Source organism: Agelaius tricolor, unplaced genomic scaffold (assembly GCF_023055355.1).
Source record: "Agelaius tricolor isolate 1412-34295 unplaced genomic scaffold, bAgeTri1.0.p SCAF_4, whole genome shotgun sequence".
Classification (NCBI taxonomy): Eukaryota; Metazoa; Chordata; class Aves; order Passeriformes; family Icteridae; genus Agelaius; species Agelaius tricolor.
The window spans coordinates 37,421,287-37,445,285 of record NW_027269264.1 but is presented as its reverse complement, the minus strand read 5'-3'; the positions used below and the strand labels follow the sequence as shown (position 1 = coordinate 37,445,285).

The window sequence follows — 23,999 nt, the reverse complement described above, 5'->3', positions numbered from 1 at the left end:
ACCGCCCAGGGAACCCTGGGGGCTGTAGTCCCTTCTGCCGCGCTGCAGCCTGGGACGGCCGTGCCTGCTGCCGCCGCAGTGTGCGTGGCGCCTCCCGCTCCGCCAGCCATCCCGCGGGGTGAAGGCCATGGACGTCAACCAGCCCAAGCAGGAGCATTTGCTGGCTCTGAAAGGTACCAACAGCGCGGCCCCACCGGTTCCCGCCCGCCCGGGGTGGTGAAACTGCGTGTCTGATCCGCAGCCGAGGGTGGTTCTCCCCCCGGTTTAGAAGGAGGTGGAGCAGGGAGCGGCCCGGCGCTCGGGGGCCGCGGCGCTCGGTGCCCGAGGGCACAAGGCAGCGGTGAGGGCTGCTCTGCCGTGCCCGAGGGCACAAGGTAGCGCGGCTCTACCGTGCCGCTCTCACCACAGGGTGTGCACCTGGCGTGAGGGGCTCAACGCGGCTGCCCGGCTGTGTCAGTGCTTTCCATAAGGCTTCAAAGAAAATGTTCAGCTATAATTTCCGTTCCAGTTCTCCTGCTGCCTCTTGTTTGTTTGTTTTTCAGGACGAGAGGACACAGTGTTAAACCGGGTCAGGGGAGGCTTAGGCGGTGCGTTAGGAGGGATTCCTTCGCAGGAAGGGTGATCAGACACTGGCATGGGCTGCCCAGGGAGGGGAGGTAGTGGAGTCACCGTCCCGGAAAGTATTTAAGGAACATGGACGTGGCACTTGATGCCGTGGTCTATTTGACAAGGTGGTGTTCGGTTTTACGCTGGATTCCATGATCTCAGACGTATTTTCCAACACAGTTGATTCCCCTTTAGGATGCCTTTTGCCCTTTTCACCCTCTGCTTAATGTGCAATTACGAGGCTTACATCCTTGATTCAGGAATCACAGAGTGAAAATACAATTGTGTAGGTCACTTGCATGCCTCCAAAATTAATGTAGAAATCAAGACAGCCCTGTGAAGAATTTGATCATTTCTGAATCATAAATGCTGCTAGTTATGTACATGCAATGGAGAGCTGGTTAGAATCTCACCTCTGCAAGCATTCTAGATCAGTGAGACTGCCTAGGTGGATAAAGTAGTGCAGGTATGAGTGATTTCAGAGACCATCTTCTCATTTTAAAACTCTCCTGGACAAAGTTTTTAGTGGTGTCTCCATGTGCTGGTAAAATCTGTTAACCATAATTCAAAGCCCAGCAAGCTCTTTTCATGTACATATACACACATGCAATAAGGGCAATAAGCATGAGAACGTGAAACGTCAGCAGCTCTCAAATGCGTTTTGATAGTAATTAATTCAAAGTAAAAAGCTTTATGGTGGATCATTTTGATTTTATAAGAAACCAGTGCTATCCTTAGTTTTGTATTGAATTTTATCCAGGTTGTAGTTTTTGTAGAAATGGGGAAAGTATGGGGATTTATATGCATTGTGGCTGTATTAAACAAAATCTTGACAGTGGCAATCCTAGATTTTGTTATTTTAATATCATGTATGTTACTGCTTTCCATTAGGGAGTGTGAAATGATTGCAAAATTTTTGTGGGTGCAGGGGGAAGGGGAAGAAGGATAGGAAATAGGAGAGCAACACTGTGCATGTTTTACTTATGTTTCATAATAGTGTAGTTCTCCCTTCACCATGCTTCTGAATTTAATATAATCTTTGTATGGAAGTATAAAGCCTTTGACAACTTAATAAGTTGCTTATTAAGCAAAAGTCTAATAAATTAAGAAATTATTGGTTCCTTAAGAATTAAAGCATAGTTGCATGTAATGCTTGGAAGCTTTGAGGCTAAAAATGTGTAGTTCTGATACAAAATGGAACCAGGCACCTTTAATTTGCCTAGAACACTTCCCTTTTAACTTTTCACTTTAAAAATTACCGTATCAGTAGGTTCTATTTTGGGAAGGGTTTCTGTAACATATGTGTTTTCTAGTTACTTTATGTGCCTCGGCTAAAAGTGCTGATATAGAGGAGTAAAACACTTAAAAAAATTGTCAGCTAAATTTGAGACAATAGGCAGAAGTAATTGTGTGTCTTTTAATATGCATCCTGACGATATAACCAGAATAGTGATGGATGGCAAGTATGAGATGGTGACAGTAAAAGAGTTCTCTTGGAAAAGGACTGTTTAGAGTAAGCAGTGTGCATGTGGATAATGTTTAGTGTACTGAAGTTACACTGGTAATGATGGAATACAGCCACTAATGTTCAGCCTAGATAAAATAAATTGTTCTGATATATATCTCATGTATTTTTACTACCTATTTCTTTCTTGAAAAATATCCTAGCAACATTTGTCTTAATATGGTAGTATCTCATTGTTTTATAATACTTCTGCTTTAGGTCCTGTTTTCCACTGATCTATGCATCATGAGGCAAGGAAATTCTTGTAAATAAGATGTTTCAGTCTAGATACAAGAATCATTATCAAGAGACTGTTTTCCTAAGAATCACTGGATTCCTACTGTTCAAGCATGGAAGTGGTCTTGCACTATCGACCACATCAGAGAGATCTAATAAAACTGCAGAAATTTGCAGAAGCAGCAGTGAAGGAGTTTCCCATTCGCCAGTTACCAAGATTTGCACCCTGGTTTCCAAATGATTTACGCAGACTTCCCCTCAAACCAAAAAAGCAGGCACCTGTTATTTCTTGTGAGGAAGTGGAAGAATTGAAACAGCTTTCTACACCTTCAGAATATGTTACAGGATCTCCTGATTATGACTGCACAAAAAATCTCTTTGAGTTTCACTCTATCATGAAACATGGTCCAACTTTAATCCAAGCACAGGCTGTTCACAGACCAATTAACTTGGACTGTCAAGGAGAACCACCACCTAACGGAAAACAGAAATTGAAAAGGTCTTGGAGTGTCTCTCTCCCTAGAGCTAAACTCAGAGAAAAGATTCATCCTTTATCTCAAGAACTGCAGAATAATTTGGAAAGACTAAAGCTGCATGCATTTTGTAGAGCCAAGTGGACAATTGAACAGTCTCTTTGTAAAAATCAGAATTTGGAGGACATATGGGTAAAATTGAATAGACTCATTAAACAGAATGAATTGCCATCTTGCAATGCTACTATCCAAAGATCTGTGGGACAGATATGGATTTTCTGTGATATATTATACTGTGAATATGTTAGAAACATTCTCAGGGAAAAGCTTAGCCTTACAGATAAAATGAATTTGCTTGTACATAAATATGGAATTATATTTAGTTTATAACTTCAGATGTAATTTAATAATAACATTACTGTCAGAAATACTAAAGTTTTTAAACACTTTAGAATATGTAGACCTTAGAACAACTGATAAATTAACAGTAAGAAAACTACTTATGTTACTTTACTATGATTTTCTAACTATAATGATATATTTCTTTAACTTTGTTTTGCCTCAAGACTTAGACTTCTGTTAAGATTAGTAAGTTTCTGTTTGTCTTAGTACTGTGTTTTATAGCTTTTCTCTACCTTGGTGGTCTAAAGGAAAAAATTAAAGTAAGAATTCCAGACTATTCCAAGCTATATCAGATAATAAAATTAATGCTTTCAATTAAGCAAAGTATGTCCTCTCTGCTTCATTGGAATTAGGAGAAGGAAAGATGTTTTTAAATTGTTGTAATAATTGCTATAATAGCTGTAAGTGACATTAAGATTTTCAAGATCCCATTATCTCCTGAAAGCAGTCTGTGAGTTTTTTTAATGATGGCATATCCCTCCCATGAAATACAAACTTACTTTATGTGAGATATATGCACTCTCTTAGTAATGTTTGCTATATTTTCACAGAAGTATTAATGATAGCTTCAGTGGAAGTTGTGGGCTGAAAAATAACTAACAACTTAATAATTGCTGCTTTATGCCTTTGATAATTTCTTTTCCTGATGTTTCTGTTTTTTTGTCTCTAATTATATTTGGGAACAAGAAAACACTAGCTTCCAGGTAAAAGTGAGGAAATTAAGCAATGAGACATCTATCTGAAACCTCTTTTGTCTTTGAGAATTTGAATACCTTTTATGGTCATAAAAGGCAGAGTTCAGGATGACTTTTTGTCTTCTAAAAGAATGAAGTGTTCCAAGGTCATGCTGTCCCTGCTCAGTTGAAACTTTGGAGGGTCAGTAGAGAAGTTAAACTGGGATCAATATGACTGCAAGGTTATGCATTTGAACTCCTACTAATTCTAGATAGTTTTGATGTAGCTGGAGGTCAAGGTCTGTAGCATCTGGAAAAGGAGGAAAACAGCATTTGTAGATTATTAGATTATCATTATTGCCACTCACACCAAAGTATGTATAAGCATAACAGGGATCCCTCTGTAAAAAAAAAAATGAATCCCCCTCAGACTTAACATTCTTATAACATCCTGGTGTTGGATAACTATATTTTATTGTAGGCATTACAATTTTTTAAGATAAAAATTTCTCCATTTGAGTCACTGACATGTATTTTTAAACTTTGACTGAATTTTAAGTCATTTATATATGTCTTATATTTGAGATGTTTGTGACATTTAATATGACTGCTTAGCAAAATTGATGCAAAATTCTCTCTAGACTGCATTTTAACTGCAGTATTGAGGGTTGGTATTAGGTTTAAAGCCTATATAGTAAATTTTTTTGCTGACATTATATTTCTGAGCTCAACATTAAGAGTAACTAAACTTTGTGCATCAGCATTTTTGAAGATAAAATGAAATAAAATGCAGTGTGATTTGAGTTCTATTTAATGTATTTTGTATCTAGGATCTTGGAAGAGATGATACATTTTCTAACAATAATTTAGTACTTCTAATAAATGTGATAATATATCTATCTAGTTTGTTTTGACTTCATTCTGTGATGTATTTATTTATTTTCTGAAACATGACTTAACTTTTTCTTTAGAAACAGCAAATACTAGTTATACAGGCATAGTGTGAATTTGAATAAAATTTGATAATGCAAATAATACAGTCTCACTAGATTTATTTGATATACTGACAAAAGTGCTGAACAAACATTTTACTAAACAGAAGGAGAGGTTGTTGTCACTGTAGGTGCCAGCTTTGTGCGGCTTTGGGTTGCCTCGTATGTGAATGATGGCAGATGCGCTGCTACCTGTGAGCACCTCAGCTGGTAACTGAGGTCTTGTAAGAGTGAACACCATGTTTGATTGCTCTGCAGAATTACTGCAGTCTTGGTTAGCACCAGGATACAAGCTGAAATCCAGGCTCTCATTTTGTTCGCTTTGAGGAATGCTTAATTCATAAGCATGTGTAATTCAATATCTTTTCTTTGTCATTTTCAATGTTGAATGTGGTTCACTATTTACTCTATTTTATATATCTTGGGTTTTGTTTAATATACCTTGTGGTTCTAAGCCTTCAAAGGTCACCATAACAAAGAGAATGTATTCTCTCTTTTTTCATGTGAAAAGTGAGAATAGTTTTTGTCAATGCTAATTTGCATAGGTCTGCTGTATGGTAGCATAAGTTCTTATGAACCAATACGACCCACTGTACCCAAATGTCTGTCAAAGTAATTGAATACTTTCTGCCACTGGGAACAGTGAATGCTGTCTAGATACAATAGCTGTACAAAAATACAATAAAAATAACCCACCATAACTGTGTCAGTGCAAAGGTATTGATTAACTTGTTGCAATCAAGAGAAATCCTTTTGGTTTACTTTTTAGTTTTAGTTGGTGTTATGTTTGTAAGTTTCAAAGAAAAAAGCCCTAACAGTTTTTACATATTCAGATTAACACAAGATTACAAACACTCAATTTTGTTTTATATGAATGCCTTCATGATAAGCTATATATAAGTTTAGGGCCTTTGGTTAATTTGAAGAGGGAGAAATTCGTTTAAGTAGTAGCACCTTAAATCTGTCATTTAAGTGAAAATAATGTAATTTTGAGTGTGAGTTAAAATAGCCTTTGAAAACACCACTTACCTGAGTAGCATTTTTTAATAGGAAAATATCAATGATTTTGATTTTGTCAGTGTCAATAAAATAGCTTTGTTATATTTTCATGAGGTTTTTGTGCTGGTTTTACTGGTTTGAGGTTAAAGTTTGTGACTTAGAGAAAAAGCAGGGTATAAATAATGTAGGCTTTTAGTATTGTAACTCTACCTTGTGAAAGTGTTATAGGTTAAGATGTAAATGCAATTTCTAAGACTGGTGTTTGACTGAAAGGGTCTGTACGAGTCGTCATGTCCCATTCTAGGGCAACAAGGATCACAGGAATAGGCACTTAAGCTGGAAAAGTCTACAAACAAATGAAATGGACACACTTCTGAAGACCACAAAGCACTTAATGCTGTAGCAAGTGTAAGACTTCTAGCATATCAAATTGAAAGCAGTAAATGAGTAGGTTAGTTCACCAGGATAAAAAGCAGGAAGAAGCAATGGTATTCTTGGATTTTAGAATAGCAGGGAGGTTTTTTTGTATTGTAAAAGGCCATGTGATCCTTTTTCAGTCTGGGACTTATTTGGTGGTAGTGATTTGTTGGGTGGTTTTGGTTTTTCTTGTGGAAGTTGAAAAACAAAATTAAAAATAGTTTGATTGACCAATTTTTTTTTTTTTTTTTTTATTTTTTTATTCTTGCAGTGATGAGGCTAACCAAACCTACCTTGTTCACTAATATTCCAGTGACTTGTGAAGAAAGAGATTTGCCAGGTAAGTCTTTTCTACTGACTGATTATTATGTATGTTTTACCAAGTTTAAGCAGTGTGACCATCTAACACTTGGAGGAGTCATGACCTCCCATAAACTCTTACCTGAAACAGCAATATACTTAAGATTTGGTAATAGCTAAGGGAAAGTACCAAGGTGCACTCTATAGCTCTTGACTTGTATCTCTGAAAGATTGGTGATGATACTCAAACAAACACATGACCTCAAAGTCTGAGCAATCGATATACACAGTGAGATGCATTTTTGTGAGAGAAATGTGTAAGTGGAGAAAGTTTGGCATTACTATATATATTTTTTTAATTTGAAGAAAAGGCCCTGGTAGTTAGAACCAACACATGAATGTTCTGTGGAAAAACAATCTTGCAAGAATCACTGGTTTTGAGTTGCATTATGCTTGGTGTGCTGTCATGAATTGGAAATCCCTGGGTTGTCTCCCAGAAATAGTTGAAGTCTTGAAGTCAAGTATAAGAGAGTCAAAGGAAAGATTCAAGAAGGAGGGTTGTGTAGAAATAAAAAATCAAGCAGGGGAAGAAAGTAAGTGAGGTTGATTACTTCTGTTATGTAATGTAGTTTAGATGGAATTTCTTTCAAAATTCAGTATTAATTTGAGCAATGAATTGTGCACTTCAGTGCGTATATACTGAGTAAATTATTGTTATTGGACACGAGTGTCTTGAAGTTAAGTTATAACTTGCAGGCTTATGGATATATATTTCATCCCTAAATAAGTTTATTGTAAAAGAAATGTATCTAAAATAAACTACATCTGAGTAAGCGATTACGTGCCTAACTTAAATGTAGACAAAACTTTGGACTTAGCAAATATTTAATTAATAGGAACTTGATATTTTTACAGGTAATCTATTTAACCAGCTCATGAAAGATGACCCTTCTACTGTAAAGGGGGCTGAAACTTTGATGTTAGGAGAAATGCTGACTTTGCCTCAAAATTTTGGGTAAGAATAAATTATTCTAACTGTAATATGCAAGGTTTAGGATTAATTTGGTTTAGGATTCATACTTCTCTTTCTCTTTGAATAACATTGTTCTGCAACAAGATGTTCAGTCATTTAAAAAGTAATACGTGGCTTGATTTATAAATATATGTGTGTATTCTGCCTGATGTTTCTTTTCTGTAGCCTGACTGAACCTAATATGCATTGAAAGTTGAAAGAGATTTGCAGCTGTATGTGAATTTGTAAGATAATGCACTACTATAAATCATGTGTTATACTTACAGAGTTTACTACTGTGATTTTTGTGGGTACTGAAATCCATCTTCTTATTCCTGTTAGGCTTTTAGCTAGAAAAAATTCTGATTTGTTTGTTCTCTTTTAAAACTGTTTGTCTTAGAAGGATGATTTCAGAAGTATGAGTACGCAAATGCCAGTTGTATTCTGCAGTTTGATCTGGCAAATGTGTATGTGTGTGAACTTAAAAATGTTTCAGTGAAATGTTCTGTTTTTTAATAACTGTTACTAAAAATATTTTCATTTTTTTCTTTTTTTTGCCTGAAATACAGGAATATATTTCTGGGAGAGACATTTTCCAGTTATATTAGCGTGCACAATGATAGCAATCAAGTTGTCAAGGACATACTTGTGAAGGTAAGTGAAGAAAAATCCACTTATAAAATACTTACAAAAAATAAAACACAATTATTATATTCTCTGACAATATATTGTACGTTTAATGCTAATATGTAGACTTTAGGAAATATATGTCTCTTTCCAATCTGGAAAATATACCTGGAAATTGGAAAGAGTAAGAATAGAATTATTATAATTATAATAGAATTATAATTCTCTAATTGCATAAAAATAGCAATTATTATAGAATTCTTCAAAGATTAAAATGGAAAACTAGGATTGTGTCAAAAAATGGATTTATTACAGAGTCATAGCGTTTAGGTTGGAAAAAACCTCTGAGGTCACCAAGTGGAAGTGTTAACCCAGCATTGCCAAGTCCACTGCTAAACTGTGTCCCTAAGTTCCACATCTGCACAGTCCCCTGGAGAGATGGTGGCTCAACCACTTCTCTAGGCAGCCTGTTCAATGCTTGACAACCCTTTTCATGAAGACATTGTTCCTGCTATCCAATCTAAACCTCCCCTGGTGCAACTTGAGGCCATTTCCTCTTGCTCCAATTGTTTGTTACTTCTGAGAAGAGACCACACCTGGCTATAGTCTTCTTTCATGTAGTTGCAGAGAGCAGTAAAGTCCCTCTCCTGAGCCTTTTTCTCCTGGCTAAACACCCCCACCTCCACTGACCTTCTTTGGACATACACCCTTCTATTTAAAACTTCTCTGAACAATTGGTGTAGCAAAACTTCCACAGCTAAAAAATGGAGTTACATTCACTTACCTTCACTTTCAATGAGATCTTCAATTCCCTGTGAAGCATACACTGATCGGTATATTGTATTAATTATTTTCTAGAGAGTTGGGGTTTTGTGTTTACTGAAAAATAAAGCAGAGTAAAAATTACAGAAGTCATTGTGTAACTCAATGTAGAAAGTAAATAGAGATTTTTTAAGCTGTATGGTAAAGGACTGGACTATTTATATGTTTTACAGCTTGTCTTTAGCTTTGTAAGTATCTCATCATCTTAATATATGTCCCAGAAGGTGTCTGAGTCAAGAATATCACAGAATATTCTGAGTTGGAAGGGGCCCACAAGGATGAGTAAGTCCAAGTCTTAAGTCAGTAGCCCACCCAAGGATCGAACCTACAGCCTTGGTGTTGTTCTGACCAACTGAGCTCTTACAATATCTGTGAAAGCATGTAGGGTACAAAATGCTCAGTAAGACCCAGGACTTTATAAGTTACTTTTCTTTAACACAAGTTAAACAGATGTAGTTCTAACTGATGCTTTGTTTTTCCATTCCCAGGCTGATCTTCAGACAAGTTCTCAGCGTTTGAATCTTTCAGCTTCTAGTGCTGCAGTGGCAGAACTTAAACCTGACTGTTGCATTGATGACGTGATCCATCATGAAGTAAAGGAGATAGGAACACACATGTAAAATTTTAAATTTTTCTATTATTAAATGAGCTTAAATGAAACTGGAGTACATGCATGCTATTCTGCTTTTGATACAGCACAAGATTTAAAGTAACACAGCTTTTTTTTTAATTTGTTTTTTTCAGCTTAGTTTGTGCAGTAAGTTATACTACGCAGACTGGAGAGAAGATGTACTTCAGAAAGTTCTTCAAATTTCAGGTATTTCGTGAAGCATTTTATTCTACTTTTAATAAGTGTGTGAGTCTAGAAGACACATTTTAAAACATTTGATACTTCATAAGCACTTTTATGTACCAAAAATCTGTTCCCTTTTAAAAGTGAACCATTAAGAGCCACTGCTTCAAACTTCACACAAACTGGTGTTTTCCAATTACCACACAGTAATAATCTCAGAACTAATAAATATTACATCTAATATTTTTTACTAATTTACTGAGAAAAAGATGTACTCTTAAAAAGTCCCTTTTTATAGCAGACAGTTCCATGACTGTTTTTAAACAGTATTGGAACAAGTATTGGTCATTCTGGCTTTGATACATGCAATCATTGAGCTTGTATTGTAAAATTCTGTTTTTTCTTTTGGTGTGTGTAACCTTATTAAACTGGAATTAAATAGTTTGGTTTTTAGAGGAATTTACGTAAAGAAGTCTATTGTGTTATATCTAATACTGACAGAATTTAAACCTGTTCTTCCATCAGACAAATATCAAGACTTGCGGTAAGAGTGAGGAAAGGAAGAAACTAATCTGTGGGCTGGTTCTGGCAAGAAAGAGACTGTTTAATGTGTATTTCATGGATGTTTAATTTTTTAGAGAAATATATTGAGACTTGGATATTGGCGGACTAATCTTCATGGAATGGAGGATTACATGACATGCTTGACTGAATACATTTTTAGATACTCTGACAGAGCTCCTGCTAATACAGGAGCAGTATATAGTTTCATCCTAAACCTGTTTCAGGAGAGGTTTGGGTGGGATACTAGGAGAAGGTTCTTAACCCAGAGGGCTGTTGGACACCAGAACAGTCTCCCTAGGGAAGTGGTCACAGTGCAAAGCCTGACAGTTTTCATGAAGCATTTGGACAAAGCTATCAGGCACATATTCCTGGAGGTTGGACTTGATGTCCTTGTGGTTATCTTCCGACTCAGGATATTCTATGATACTATGGGGTGATTGCATTTCACTATTTTCTAGTATTTATCTAGATATTTCAGAAAAAAATAATTTCAGTCTTTAGAAGGTTAAATTGCCATGTTTTAGAAAGAACACTTGAGTGCTGTTAGTAGTCATGGGCCTTGAAATGCCAGGTATTGATTAATCAAAGGTGTATCCTGACAATCCTAGGGAAAATGGTTCCATATAAATTTTTGTGTTGCCCTCCCTCTGAAACTAGCATCTCTAGAGTTTCTTCGTCTTTATTGAAGTTAATTTTCATCTTTGTGTGCTTTGTCATGCTTTCCTTATAACACTACTTCCCTTTCCATTTCTCCATTCTTTTCCTTTGTTGAGTGTTCTGTTTCTCTCTCCCCTCTAGGCTTTCTATGATTGCATACACATGCATGTGCAAACTTCAGATCTCATCTTTTCTCTGTTCCCTAATGTTCTTTTTGTCAGAACTTCGTACAAGATTTGTTTCCTTTAGATTTTGTATTCAAACTTATTTGTGCAGATTTTTGGGGGTTCTGCATGCATGTATAATTGCCATGGTTTTTAACTGAACTCAGCACAGGCAACTGAATTGTCAGAACATTTGTAGCTAGCTGTCAAATATGAAGCCCTCCATTCAAAGATTGAAGCATAAGTATACATACACTTCCTTATAAATACTCTAATTCATTATGAGAGAAGCGTTGCACTGAGAATTTTGGCTGTTAGTTTTTAAATTTGACATAGAGACATCAGTAGGAAACCTGAGAATGAGCAAAAAGGAGTGTTACAGAAAACTGAACTGTGTCTTTACAATGAAAATTCATGGCTGCTAGTGATTGAGATGTCAGTAGCTATTTTATAATAAAAGAATACTCTTTTACAGATTCTCACATTTTTCAGTTACATTTTCCAGCATCTTTTAAGCTGAACTGGTGTTACTTGGTTTGAATCAGTTTCTTTTTTAAACCAATATATGTAGTTTTATACTGATTGATAGTGCCGTTCTGTTCCAAAGCTTTCTCTGAGTAATTAACAGCATTATGTTTTCATGGAGAAGGAATGATTCCTTCTAGGATTGGGTGGTTTTGAACCTCACAATAATTTTTTGTATTTTACTGGAATGCCAATTGAAATTTTCTGCAATAAATGGAAAGACTGTTTATCAGAGAGAGAGAAAAAATTCAGCATGTTGCGAAATTTATAAGCTCACTGAAGAAATATACTTGACAGGAAAAATCGTCTTTCAACAAAGACCTAAATTAAATTTTTTTATTCATTTTTTTGACTAGGGAAGGATAATAATGAATACTTGAAAGATTTGAACTTTATGCATTTTAAAATGATGAAGTGTCTGTGAAGACTTTTTGATCTTGAATTCTTCAGTGCTAAAAATTTTTTTGACAACTTGGAACATTAGAGGTCTCTCAGGATGCAGTGATATGCAAACAAAAAAAGTTTCCCTTTGTAATGGGAAATAAGTGTCTTCAGAAACAGAATTTAAATTTCTTACAAGTATGATAGAAGATTATTTCTTTTAGTTATATCACTTTATATATGCTTCGTATTTGAATGTGTGAACTGCAGTAGCTTTATCCACAAAATTCAAGCATTAAGAACCAACATGTTATAATCATATTTTATATCATTGAGTTTTTGTCTTGTACTGATTGAATCTCATGAGATGAATATTATTTATTATTTTATATATTATTATTTTCTTTAATTTCTTGAAACTGTTGCATTTTCAAGGAGGAAGTGAAGGCTAAGAAAGCTAAACAAATGGATAGTTCTCTGCTTTGTTTATGTTTAGAGAAGCCCTCAGTAACTTTTGTTACAAAACTCTGAAAGACTTGTAAATGTTAGATAGTTCTTGATCACAGTTGAAAGCAAATGCAGGACCTAGGATGGATATAGTGTTATTTTAAACACACAGATCTACTTAGAGCACAGGATTTGGGCAGTTTTGTAAGAGGCCAGTGCTTGGGTGGAGAATTACTTGTTTTCCGTATGAGGAGACTGCTTAGTAGGAAAGCAGTCAAGTGTGCATAAATAAGAAGCAGCTAGGATATACTCTTGAGCTGATTCTGTCATGCACCTGCTATGTGTAAGATCAAAAAGAAAAATAACCCTTTTTAGTAAGAGACCCTGGTACTTCAAAAGAGTCTATGCCAAAGTTGTCTGAAAAACCAATTGTCAATCTGTCTTTTTTTTCCATTTCATTCAGGTTCTTAAACCACTAGATGTGAAAACCAAATTCTACAATGCAGAGGTGAGAACTGTGTGTATTCAGGTTTGTTTAGGCTTGCTGGGTTTGTTACTTAGATTATATTCAAAGAGCTTTGTAAGTACACCTTTCTGAGAAAATTGATCAGTTCTAATGGAAAAACAGTCATTGATATATATTGCATAGTTTAAAAATAGATAGGCTCTTGATGAAGGGCAAAAGAGATGTCAGGATCTTAATGTAATTGACTAACAATTTTGCATATATTCCAGTTTCTCGTGGACTCAAATACTTTCAGTTATTGCTTGTATGTTTAGGCCAATAGAGTACTTACTGTAAGGGAGATTAATTGTTCTTAAAGGAGATGACAATTTATCAGAGTGGGGAAAATTTAAATTTAAATTACTTAAATTTAGATCTTCCCTATGTAACTATGACCCTTCAGTTCAGTAATTTAAGTTTTAGGCTTGTGGCAGTTACACACAGTGCTTCTAAACTAAATGACCTTATAGATGTCTTGCGTATTTATTTGGACATATGTACATGTCTGCCTTTGTCTCTTTATGGGAAGAATTCGGTATGTGTCTTTAGGCCACAGGTTTCAAACTATACATTGACCAGGTGTGTGGTACCTGAGCAGGATTGGAACATAAACACATAGCACTGGCTGAGCCCTTTATAGAGCTGCTATTTTCTGTAAGTGAGAATGTCTGGAATTTTCTTCTGCTGGATTTAAGAAGAAAAACAATTCTAAGAAATGAAGTAGTTTCTCTGGGAGCAAAATATATCTCTTATTTAGTGTGTGGATTATATTATTATTTCAGCTGTAAAATATGTGGTAGGGAAAAGGGGGACCAATATTTTAAATGGTGCTGTCTCTTTATACTTCATGTGTAAAGTTTGTGATGAAGCACCTCTCTAAAGTAATTCTGGGCAAACTTTTTATATAGATAATTTTTAAAATGGTTTTCATAGTAGTTATACTGACCAGTCTTGATAAGGGTCTTATTTAACTCTTAATTAACTACCTATTCTTCATGGTAAAAATCTATGAGAAGCTTTGGTGTTTGAGCTGGTACATGAGGGTTTGGGTTTTGGAGTTTTTTTTTTTTTGTTTTTTATTTTCCACTGTGGAGTTTTTAAGAGGCTCTTTGATACCTTTTGTTCTTCTTGGTTATGAATTTATGCAACTACCATTACCATCTTACCCATTCAATTTATTGAAAAAAATGTTAAAAATTATTTTGGATGATATTAAATGAGCAATTTCCATTTGCCAGCAAACTGGTATAGTAGCACTCCTGTCTAATTTCTGAAAGTATATAAAGTGTTGCTATGTCTTGTTACCATGGAACTCAATTAACTTCAAAATACCTAGAAATAAGTCTATGGTTAGCTGTTGTGTGTGATGTTATGTTGCTGTGAAAGCACCAAGAAATTCATCCTGACTATTGTCCTTGAGAGCAGGGGAAAAAAAAATGGTACGTGTCAGTTATTAGTTAACTAAAGATCTCTAAAGGTTGACTAACCAGTTAAACTTATTTAATCATTAAGATTATGGATGTGATGCTGTCTTTTAATAATGTCTGTTACTAAAATTTATTTCTATTAATAGTCTAATGATAATCCATAATTTAATTTCTTCTAAGACAAGGAATGATGCTGAACCTTAATCTTCTTGCTTATTGCTTATATTGCAGTAGCACCCAAATGGAGTTGATCACTGAAATTTATACACAGAACACATGCCCTGTTGCCCTAACCTGCTGCAATCCTGGGATTGAATTACTCTCTCAGTGACTTTAATGTGCCTTGAAAAAAGGCACTATAAAAGGTTCTGTTCCTGCAGGCATGCACAGGGAGGTAGACAACAAAGTTTGCAATTGAAGTTGGGTTTTTGGATTGATGAATATTCTAAAAAGACTTTTTCTAGATATTATGCCAAATTTTGTTATAACTTGCAACATAGTGGCTTTTCTAAGACACATTACTGCATTATTTTTGAGACATTATATATGAGGATACTTAAAATTATCTATAAGGTGACAAGGACTGTTTTTCCATTTCATGTACAACCCATTGCATGGATTGAAATTCAGGACAAACTTTAAACTTACTCAAAAAACTAACTCTCTTTTTTTTGAGTCAGTTTATTCTACCATATCTTGTCTGTGACTTGTGTGCCTTAAGCTCTACTTTGGATTGGTTCTGAAGCAAAGCTAGTAAATCATGTAACCATACTAGCTATAAGTTATTAGAAATGTAGTTGTCATCTTTGTTTGCATCCATTTTTATTTGTTTCTGTCTTACTAATGCTATCTTGTTTAAATGGTGCAAAAAAATGCAGAAATGCATTTTGTTTGGAAGTTAGCCTCCTTTTTCTTTAACATTTAACCCTAATTTCTCTAATGTGTTCTTTTTTTATTTTCCCATTAGAGTGACCTCAGTTCTGTGGTAATTTTTATTTATTTTTTTATAAATATGTATGCTTTTTTAATTGCTTAACTATCTCTGTGCTTGTTATTGACATTCTTTACAAACATAATGGAAAAGCAATGTTTGTTCTGCGTGTCATAAAGGGATGTGTTCTTGTCTTTATATGTGCGGCTAATCATTTAAATGGTTAGCTCTTTCTTTAATACCCATTGTTGAAACTAGAACTTGATATCTACAGATTTTTGTGGGGGTTGTCCAATAACATACCTCAAGAAAATTTTATTATATATATTATTTGAAAAAAGAATTTATTTCCTTCTAAAATTTTTCTGGTTTTGACCCATGGAAATGTAGGTTTCACTACAGCACTGCTTGTGTAAGCTGTGAGAAAACTTTTCACATCTGGTTGGTGGAGACAGTGGGTTTGAGGAGAGAGCAGCAGTTGGATGTTCTTCCTTCCTTTGGCTAGTTGGAACTGCACTTCACAATTTTAACTGCATGTAACAGTTGATTGAGTTACTATGTTACTTCTGCAGTCTGATTTCACTTTAAGGCGTGCCTTGTCCTAAAATAAACTGCATATTTTGACAAGTTGTTTTTTTTTAAATATGTAATACTAAACCAAATTAGGAATAACACAAAACTAACTTGCTTTTTCATTATGCTGCTTGTTTTTTCTTTTCTCTTTCAAATTAGCTTTTTTAAACTTCTGCCTATGGTTGCTGTTTTGAAAACTACTAAAATTTGGGTAAATGGAAACATTGAGCAATGGATTTATGGGATATAAATGGTATCAATTCAAGTGGCAGTCAGGCAGTAGTGAGACTGAGAGCCATGTTTTAGTTCGGGTTATTTCCGGTTCCTACAAGGATTAAGTGTCTCTGTAACCTGTTGAGGTTGCACAGTTTTCATTACTGTATAGATGCTGCTTTGTATTTAATGTGTTTATAACACAATATAAAAAGTTACACAACCATTCTGTATTTCTCCTTCTAACACAATTTTTTGAGACTAAACATATTTTGGCATTTTTGTCACACTTTTATTTTGTAATTTTCAAGCAGGACTCCATTTGTATAAAGAATAATTTATTTACACTGATCAAAAAGAAACTCTTAAGTTTTGTTCCACCTTCCTCACAAAGTGCATTCTTAAAATTTATCATAACAAAATACTCAAACTGCTTCAATCTGAATCTGTAGAATAAACTATTTTAGTTGGAAGGGACCTAGAAGAATCACTTAATCCAATGGCCTGAATCAGTGACTGTTGTAAATGCAAATTTGGTATCTCCCTTTTTTTAACTGGCACTTCTTTAATTGTGGTTTTCACTTTTCTGGGGACTCATATCTCTAATAGACTGAGTCTTCCATTATTATTATATCCTGAGATTTTTAGACATGGAAAATGACTTCACTGATCTGCAATTCCACAAAAGAAGTGAGGCAAAAGTTTCTCTAGTCCCATGGTTTTTCACCTTCAGAAATTTAACAGTCTATAGCTTTCATTTTTGTACTAGAATTTGTCCTTCGATACCACCTTGAGGCATTAGCTTCAGATGTTCTGAAGGTAGAGCACCAGTTAAATTGTTGGATGCATACTATATTGATAACCTTTGGCATGATGCAGCTGAGTGAGAGAAGGGGCTGGATTTTGCATTTTAGCTAGAATGCTAGTATTTAATAATAAAAGCTCAGAGCATGTACCTGAACTATTTTACTTCAGTTAAAGAAAAACACACACATTTACTTTAATTTTTTTATACTGCTTGATGCACTAGTGATCTGGCTTGGCATGTTCTTGTGCACTGCAACTCCTTACTATTTATTCCATTTTTTTAATAATTTGGATAAAAGCTTGAGTTGCTATTAAGTTGATGAAAGTCTTGGGAAGTGGTGATTTAATGCATTACAAATAAGCAATAGCTAGAACACAGCAAAATTATCCCACATCCATTGTTTGGCAAGATATCTGTTGACTAACACTTTTGCTCCTATTGTTACTGGGATTAAGGTTTTTTCTTGCATTAATTGATTTGATTTGCAGGCATGAACTAAACATGTGTGACTTTTTTTAACAATAGGACTGCCTACTCTTTTTAATAACACTAATCATATTTTCATTAACTCGAACTTCTGATTTTTTTCAGACAGATGAAGTCTTTCTGGAAGCTCAAATTCAGAATATCACTACCTCTCCAATGTTTATGGAGAAGGTTTCTTTAGAGCCATCTATGATGTACAATGTTGCAGAACTGAACACAGTTAACACAGCAGGGGAAAGGTATGTTTACATTCAGGACATTTGACTTTGAAATGCTTCATATTAATATTTCAAGAGATACAAGTATTAGTCATTTGTCTATAATAGGAGGATTGTATGTCTTTGCTTGCATAAAAAGATCAAAATCCTATCCTGTGTTCTGGAAAATTTGTTACCGTTTTTTTTGTATATAAACTATTCTTAAAAATCTATAATTCTACCTAATAGAGAAATATCCAGCCTAATGCTCAAATAATTTGTAACAATGATGACATAACATGAAAACATACTATTATTTCAGTATCTCCTATGTAAAATTTAACTCGGATCTGGTTTTGACTTGACCTTTGTGTACATACTTAGCCTTACAGGACTCATCTGACTAATCCTTGCTTCCTGAACAGTAAACTGCTTATTGTTTTCAGTTGTTCTAATCATGATATATCAAGACACCACTCAGGGTGGATCAGTGGTACACCCTCATGTAGTCATAGAGTATAAAAATTTTTCATGCTGAAATAAAATAAATTTAATTTCATTAAACACCTAGTACCATAATAACTGACTACAGTGGATATAAGATCTTGTGACGTTAACTTTGGCTGTTTGTGCTTTGCAGTTGCTTGGGTTTTTTGGAGGTGATGGTTGAGTGCTTCAGCAGTAGGGGCTGAAGTGAAAATTCTATCATCTTCTTCTTGCCTGTTGAAGAATTCACCTGCAGCATAATGAAGCTTTGTTTTACCAAGTGTTTGCATCCACTGTAATGGTTTTTCTCCTGAACAGGAATCTTAGTTTCATGACATTGAGATTTACTGTGAGGGAAACAAATAGCAGAAGAAAAATGACCAGCATTTTTGTTTAAATGCTAAGATGGCAGATAATTAATTATAATGTAGCAGAGAGAAGTTCTGTGCTATTCCTCTCTCTGGCTGAGAAGAACAGGTTATTTTATTTCTCCATGGTCCTTGGTGCTACACATTTTCTAGAGATCTTTTCTGTTGTGAAAACGAAAAATATTCTATGTGTTTTACCATTATCAAACTATGCATACACAATAAAACCTGGGGGGGGGATGGGGGAAAAAAGTTGGGTTCTCAATCTTCAGAATATCTGTTTAAATTAAGACCTATTGTTTTTTTCATTTCAGTGAGTCTACTTTTGGTGCAAGGACTTACTTACAACCTATGGATACACGTCAATACTTATACTGTCTAAAACCAAAGCAAGAATTTGCAGAGAAAGCTGGAGTAATAAAAGGTGTAACAGTGATTGGTAAATTAGACATTGTATGGAAAACTAATCTGGGTGAACGAGGAAGGCTACAAACTAGCCAGCTACAAAGAATGGTAAGTTTAACTTCAGTATTAATTTTACTCAACATTCATTTTTAAGGAAACTCAATGAACAATTTCAGTAGTGACTTGGAAAAGGGCAAGCTGCTTACTTTCTGACCCTCATTTTTTATTCACACTTTTCTGTATGTATTAGAGAGTTATTTCATATATTTCTTCAGTGAAGTGTGGATAAGTTAATGGAGGGAGAACTTTAATTGTCAGAATCCAGTAACCAGTGTTGCAAATTACATTTGTTAGAGTAAAATTAACTGCTTGGATACCATTTGGCAACAAACTGACAAAAGAACCTCTTTAAATGTGCCAACTCTTGATATGGAAGTTGCTCCTACGTTCATATAGATATTGTAGCTTGGAGTAACATTTTTTTATGGATAATGTTATGTATCTTTCATAGTCACAGTTTTTATTGAGTCTTTCCTATTCTAGTTGATTTATAAATTGTTCTTGAATTTTGACTTGTAATTACTATCTTGCTTAAGTCAGCTCCACAGCCATCTAATGCTTAAACCTGGTTTGCATCTTCTCACTTGAGGATGGTGAGAGAGATACAGAAGGGTAGTTAAAAAAAACTTTGACAGTTGAATCTCAATCTAAGTTTACAGTCTTTACCCCAGTCCCCAGCTGCTAATACATTGAGCAGTTCTGTGGGCAAGTCACACTGATTTGGAACTAGGCAAGCAAACTTAGATCCTGGAAATTCACAAGAAAGTCACTGAAAAGTAACTAAGTCACTGAAACATGTCTTGATTTTTAATTGAGGTGTTGAATGTGTTGAGGTGTTTAATTGAGGTGTTGAATCCATGAAATTAGAAACTGCCCTTTTCCTTAAACTTAGTTCCTCTTGTTACTTTGAAACTTGTTGCTTATTTTTAACAATAAGTGTTTTCATTTTCAATTGACCTTTTCTCTCATTTCTTTTCCCTCCCTAAATCAATATTGTCTCACTCTGCTGTTGTCATTGTATTGCAAATCTTCTATACCTTCTCGGTGATTTCTCATGGGCAGCTCCTTGCTGCACCTTCTTCTTCACAGTACAGCCAACAAACTCCATCTCTCTTCACAGCACAATCAACAAACTCCAACTCTCTCCTCAACCAGCTAACCCACTCTCTTGTAGCACTCGTCTTCTTATTGGACACAGCTGTGGCCTATTAAGGGCAGGCCTGTTCCTAATCTTTGGTGATTAGTACAGCTGCAACTCCTCAGGGGTGAGATTGCCTTCTGCACTATTCTCTTACATTCTATTCCTCCACACTCTGCCTCTCTTTTATTTGAACCTTTGAGAATTGCATGTGATGCACACACTTCAACACTCCAGGATTAGTTTTCATCATGCATCATTTTGTACCTTGTGATTAACAGAAAAACACTAACTATTTTGTGAACTTTAGACAACATCTGTCTTTAAAAAAGCAGCAGGTAGTTGTTTCTTTTCCCTTTTGAGTTGCACTATAACTCCCACTTTTCTCCCCTCATTTTGTAAATGCTATCAGATTATTTAATTTCTAGACCTCACCCTTAATCATTTCCTCTTAATCCATTTGCCAGCACTATAACCATTGTTTCCCACCCAGGCCCAGAATTTTACCTCTACTATTACCTATTTACCTAAGTGTTGTGGTTTGGAATGGGAGGAAAATTTAGGGAAGTGACCTAGTTACAGGTCAGATCAGAAATACAGAAATACTTTGAAACAAGTACCCACATACCATAATTTGTACATTTGGTTGTTTTCTTCATTGGGTTTTTTGAGAGTGTTGGGTTTTTTTTGTTTGTTTGTTTGAATGCGGCTTGGTGTTGGAATTCCCAACTACAGTCTCTTTGGAGACAATGAACCAGGCAGGTGTCTACAACATGCCAAAAGGTGCTCCACATGCTCACAGGCATTCAGTACAGGACCACACTAGAACCAATCTGAAGGTAAAGAGCATCATTCTTGAGTGGCACAAGTGGGAAATTGTGTAGTTGATTCCATAATCTGAGCAATTACCTCAGTTCTGGATAAAATCTGTTACTCCTCTTATTGTTACTTCAATGCCTTTGTCTCTAATTATCAGTTCTTGGAGGTATCTCATTTTTGAGTTCAGCCGATATGGTGTGGTATAGGTCTCATCTACTCTGATGCTGTTTTGATTTGGTCAGTTGATGCTAAGTTTATTCTCTAAAATACTGTTTTTATTGTAGGTTTGTGTTTGTTGTTTTTTTTCTTAATGTATCTCTGGTAAAAGAAAATCCTAATGTTAATGGAAAACTACCTGTTGTTTAGCATCATGCGTATAATTGTTCCAGTCAATTCTCCATTCACCTAATACAGCTGAATATATCTGCTTTTTTCCAGTGCTGAATAATTACTTCTCTTTCATTCAAGGTTCCAAGTGCATATTGCTTGACTAATCTAAGTCCCCATTGGTTTGACATCCCTTTGCTTACTCTAATGTCCAGTTTAATATGCTTTCTAAAATGTCATCTGTCATTAGTCTGTAGCAAACTTGATGTGACTAAAACCCGTTCCCAGCCGGTCAATCACTGACTTTCTGGATTGCTTTGGAAATATCTTTCAATCACACTGTAAATATTACTTTCACTACAACATTCCTTTATTAGCAGAATTGAAACATGTACAATAACTAAGCCTTGGAAGGCAGGACAAATTTTCCCCCTATTTTTCCCTCATTATCTATCATTTGTGGGGATTGAAAAATCTAAACATGCTTTGTGAATCAGCCCTGGTTGGTACTAGGTTATTTACTATAAGTTTATTGATAGACCATATGAGATGTGTTTGGCTCATGGATAATTGACAAGTGTTCATATTGTGTGACTTTCTAACTGATGACAATTAATTATTTTGGCAGAGGCAGAGAGGACTGAAATAGCAGTTTCTCTTGTTTCTTAGGATAGAATAGTGGTAGGGAAGGTTTACTGGTGATGTCTGCACAGATCAATTATCTGCCTAACAGAGGCCTTAGATTAAAGCTGATATTCTCAGGAATGGCTATTCAAATTTTAAGGATTTAAACTCTCCTGAAAATGTAATATTAAAGATCATCCTTATCTGATGAATTGTTAAACCTGTGAAGAAGGTGTTCATCAGTTGGAGAGCTGTTCTGATTTCCATACTAATCAAAAGCACAGTTGATCTTCTTTCTGCAGGTTTGTCTTATTCCATGCTTCTTCTAGGAAATGAAACCTTCAGTAAAAACTTCAATTTCCCTATCCAATACCTGAGAATATACATTCTTGTTCCTTCCCAGGCTCCTGGTTATGGTGATGTAAGGCTTTCATTGGAGACAATACCAGATACTGTAAATTTGGAAGAACCTTTTGACATTACATGTAAAATAACAAATTGCAGGTAACAATGTCATGTGATTCTCCTACTTTTTCCTGAGTGGGTGAGTTGTGGCTGGTTTTGTTTTATGTTTCCATACTTCCTCCTGAAACTACTTAAACCTGGTCTTTACTATGATTTGTGGCAACACAAAACTACTTTGAAACACAGAGACTAAAAAAAACTTCAAGGAAACAACTAAAAAATCTTATATCATGATCTGTTAATATGGTACTGAAATGGGAGATTGCAGAATTTTGGCTGAGAAATTCCATGCATCTGTTTGCAATATTATTTATGATTGTACCTCATACTTCAATCACAACTCATTGTAGGGTTGCAAGAATGACATTTAAATGAAGTAATTCTAAATAGAAATTGAGCCCAGAGACTAAAGCATGTATCTGTCCTGCAGCTACTTCTCATGAAAAGCTTGTAGTCCATCCAATTATTGTGTTATCCAGTATTGCTAAACCCATAAGAGGATGCTTGTGTCAAAGAGAACTGCCTGCAGCTGAATTACTGTGCATCACAATAAATACTGCTTGCCACCTTATAATTATTTATGAATCTTGATTAGTAGTAACATGAATAATAATCAAGCTTTTAGATGTCTTCAGTCTTTGAATGCTTAAAAAAGCCCACAGGTTTATTCTTGTTTTTCGATTTTCTCTAGCAGCGAAAGGACTATGGATCTGGTTTTAGAAATGTGCAATACTAATTCCATCCACTGGTGTGGAGTTTCAGGAAGGCAACTTGGAAAGCTGCACCCAAGTTCATCCCTCCATCTTGCCCTTACATTGTTGTCTTCAGTGCAGGGATTGCAGGTAAGTTATTAGCACAGTTTTGTTGTAAAATAGCTGGTTTATAATATTAACAGTTCTTTCTAATAACTCTTATAAATATTTTCCCCTTCTAGAGTGTCTCTGGCCTAAGACTTACAGACACATTTTTGAAGAGAACATACGAGTATGATGATATTGCACAAGTCTGTGTAGTTTCTTCAGAAATCAAGCAAAGCTGAGGGAAAAAAGATCTGTAATTTTACTGGTTTTTTTTTTTGACCAACTTCTTGATGTTTTAGCAGTCAACTGTTCTAAAATGAGTACGAACAAAATCAAATCCCTATATAGCTGTAAATGTGATAATGCTTATTTAATTTCTCTGAGCATTTCTTCAATGTTTTCAAATCTTTTAAAACATGCATATGCATTTTATGTACTAAAAATAAAACCTTTGAAAAAAGTGTAGTTCTAGCAAATTATATTGCATTTACATCACCTCAGGACGGGGGGATGAGATTGATAAAAAGACTAAGATTTTGTGCTTATTTTTCTTAATTTTTTTAAAGTATTTAAACCCTTTTAAAATCATGGCTCTGACAAGACTACTTCAGTTCAAAAGAATTGACCTTTTACAGACAAGTTCCTGGAATCCAAATCCAAAAAAAAATAATATGGGGTATCCGGCATGGCAATGTGTCTGCATGGTACATGTATAGCCATAGGAGATAAAACCTGATAAAGGCATGAGATCAGAGAATGCAGCTGGCACTG

General features: G+C 35.2%; 2 protein-coding genes across 7 annotated transcripts; both read left to right on the top strand.

Moving 5' to 3' along the window:
- Positions 1–43: 43 nt before the first annotated feature.
- On the top strand, positions 44–23,884 carry TRAPPC13 (trafficking protein particle complex subunit 13). Of its 5 annotated transcripts, none has more exons than XM_071425323.1 (13): positions 44–173; positions 6,576–6,644; positions 7,520–7,619; positions 8,186–8,270; positions 9,554–9,681; positions 9,810–9,882; positions 13,060–13,104; positions 15,496–15,513; positions 17,645–17,778; positions 18,905–19,103; positions 22,367–22,467; positions 23,123–23,270; positions 23,363–23,884. In XM_071425323.1, the coding sequence occupies exons 1-13, from the start codon at positions 128–130 to the stop codon at positions 23,465–23,467; spliced, it is 1,251 nt and encodes a 416-aa protein (XP_071281424.1). In that variant the 5' UTR covers positions 44–127; the 3' UTR covers positions 23,468–23,884. The 5 variants fall into 5 exon arrangements, with proteins under 5 accessions (XP_071281424.1, XP_071281423.1, XP_071281426.1 ...); XM_071425322.1 differs by having other exon boundaries at positions 23,120–23,270; XM_071425325.1 differs by lacking the exon at positions 15,496–15,513.
- On the top strand, positions 46–4,928 carry SHLD3 (shieldin complex subunit 3). Of its 2 annotated transcripts, none has more exons than XM_071425327.1 (2): positions 46–173; positions 2,330–4,928. In XM_071425327.1, the coding sequence occupies exon 2, from the start codon at positions 2,461–2,463 to the stop codon at positions 3,208–3,210; it is 750 nt and encodes a 249-aa protein (XP_071281428.1). In that variant the 5' UTR covers positions 46–173; positions 2,330–2,460; the 3' UTR covers positions 3,211–4,928. The 2 variants fall into 2 exon arrangements, with proteins under 2 accessions (XP_071281428.1, XP_071281429.1); XM_071425328.1 differs by lacking the exon at positions 46–173 and adding an exon at positions 207–731.
- Positions 23,885–23,999: the final 115 nt, after the last annotated feature.

Excerpts from the sequence above, each read along its gene's own strand:
- TRAPPC13 (XM_071425322.1), top strand. The coding sequence starts at position 128 with ATGGACGTCAACCAGCCCAAGCAGGAGCATTTGCTGGCTCTGAAAG. Across the intron at positions 174-6,575 it reads GCATTTGCTGGCTCTGAAAG|TGATGAGGCTAACCAAACCT; the intron begins GTACCAACAGCG and ends TTATTCTTGCAG. Across the intron at positions 22,468-23,119 it reads TGTAAAATAACAAATTGCAG|CAGCGAAAGGACTATGGATC; the intron begins GTAACAATGTCA and ends GATTTTCTCTAG.
- SHLD3 (XM_071425327.1), top strand. The coding sequence starts at position 2,461 with ATGGAAGTGGTCTTGCACTATCGACCACATCAGAGAGATCTAATAAAA.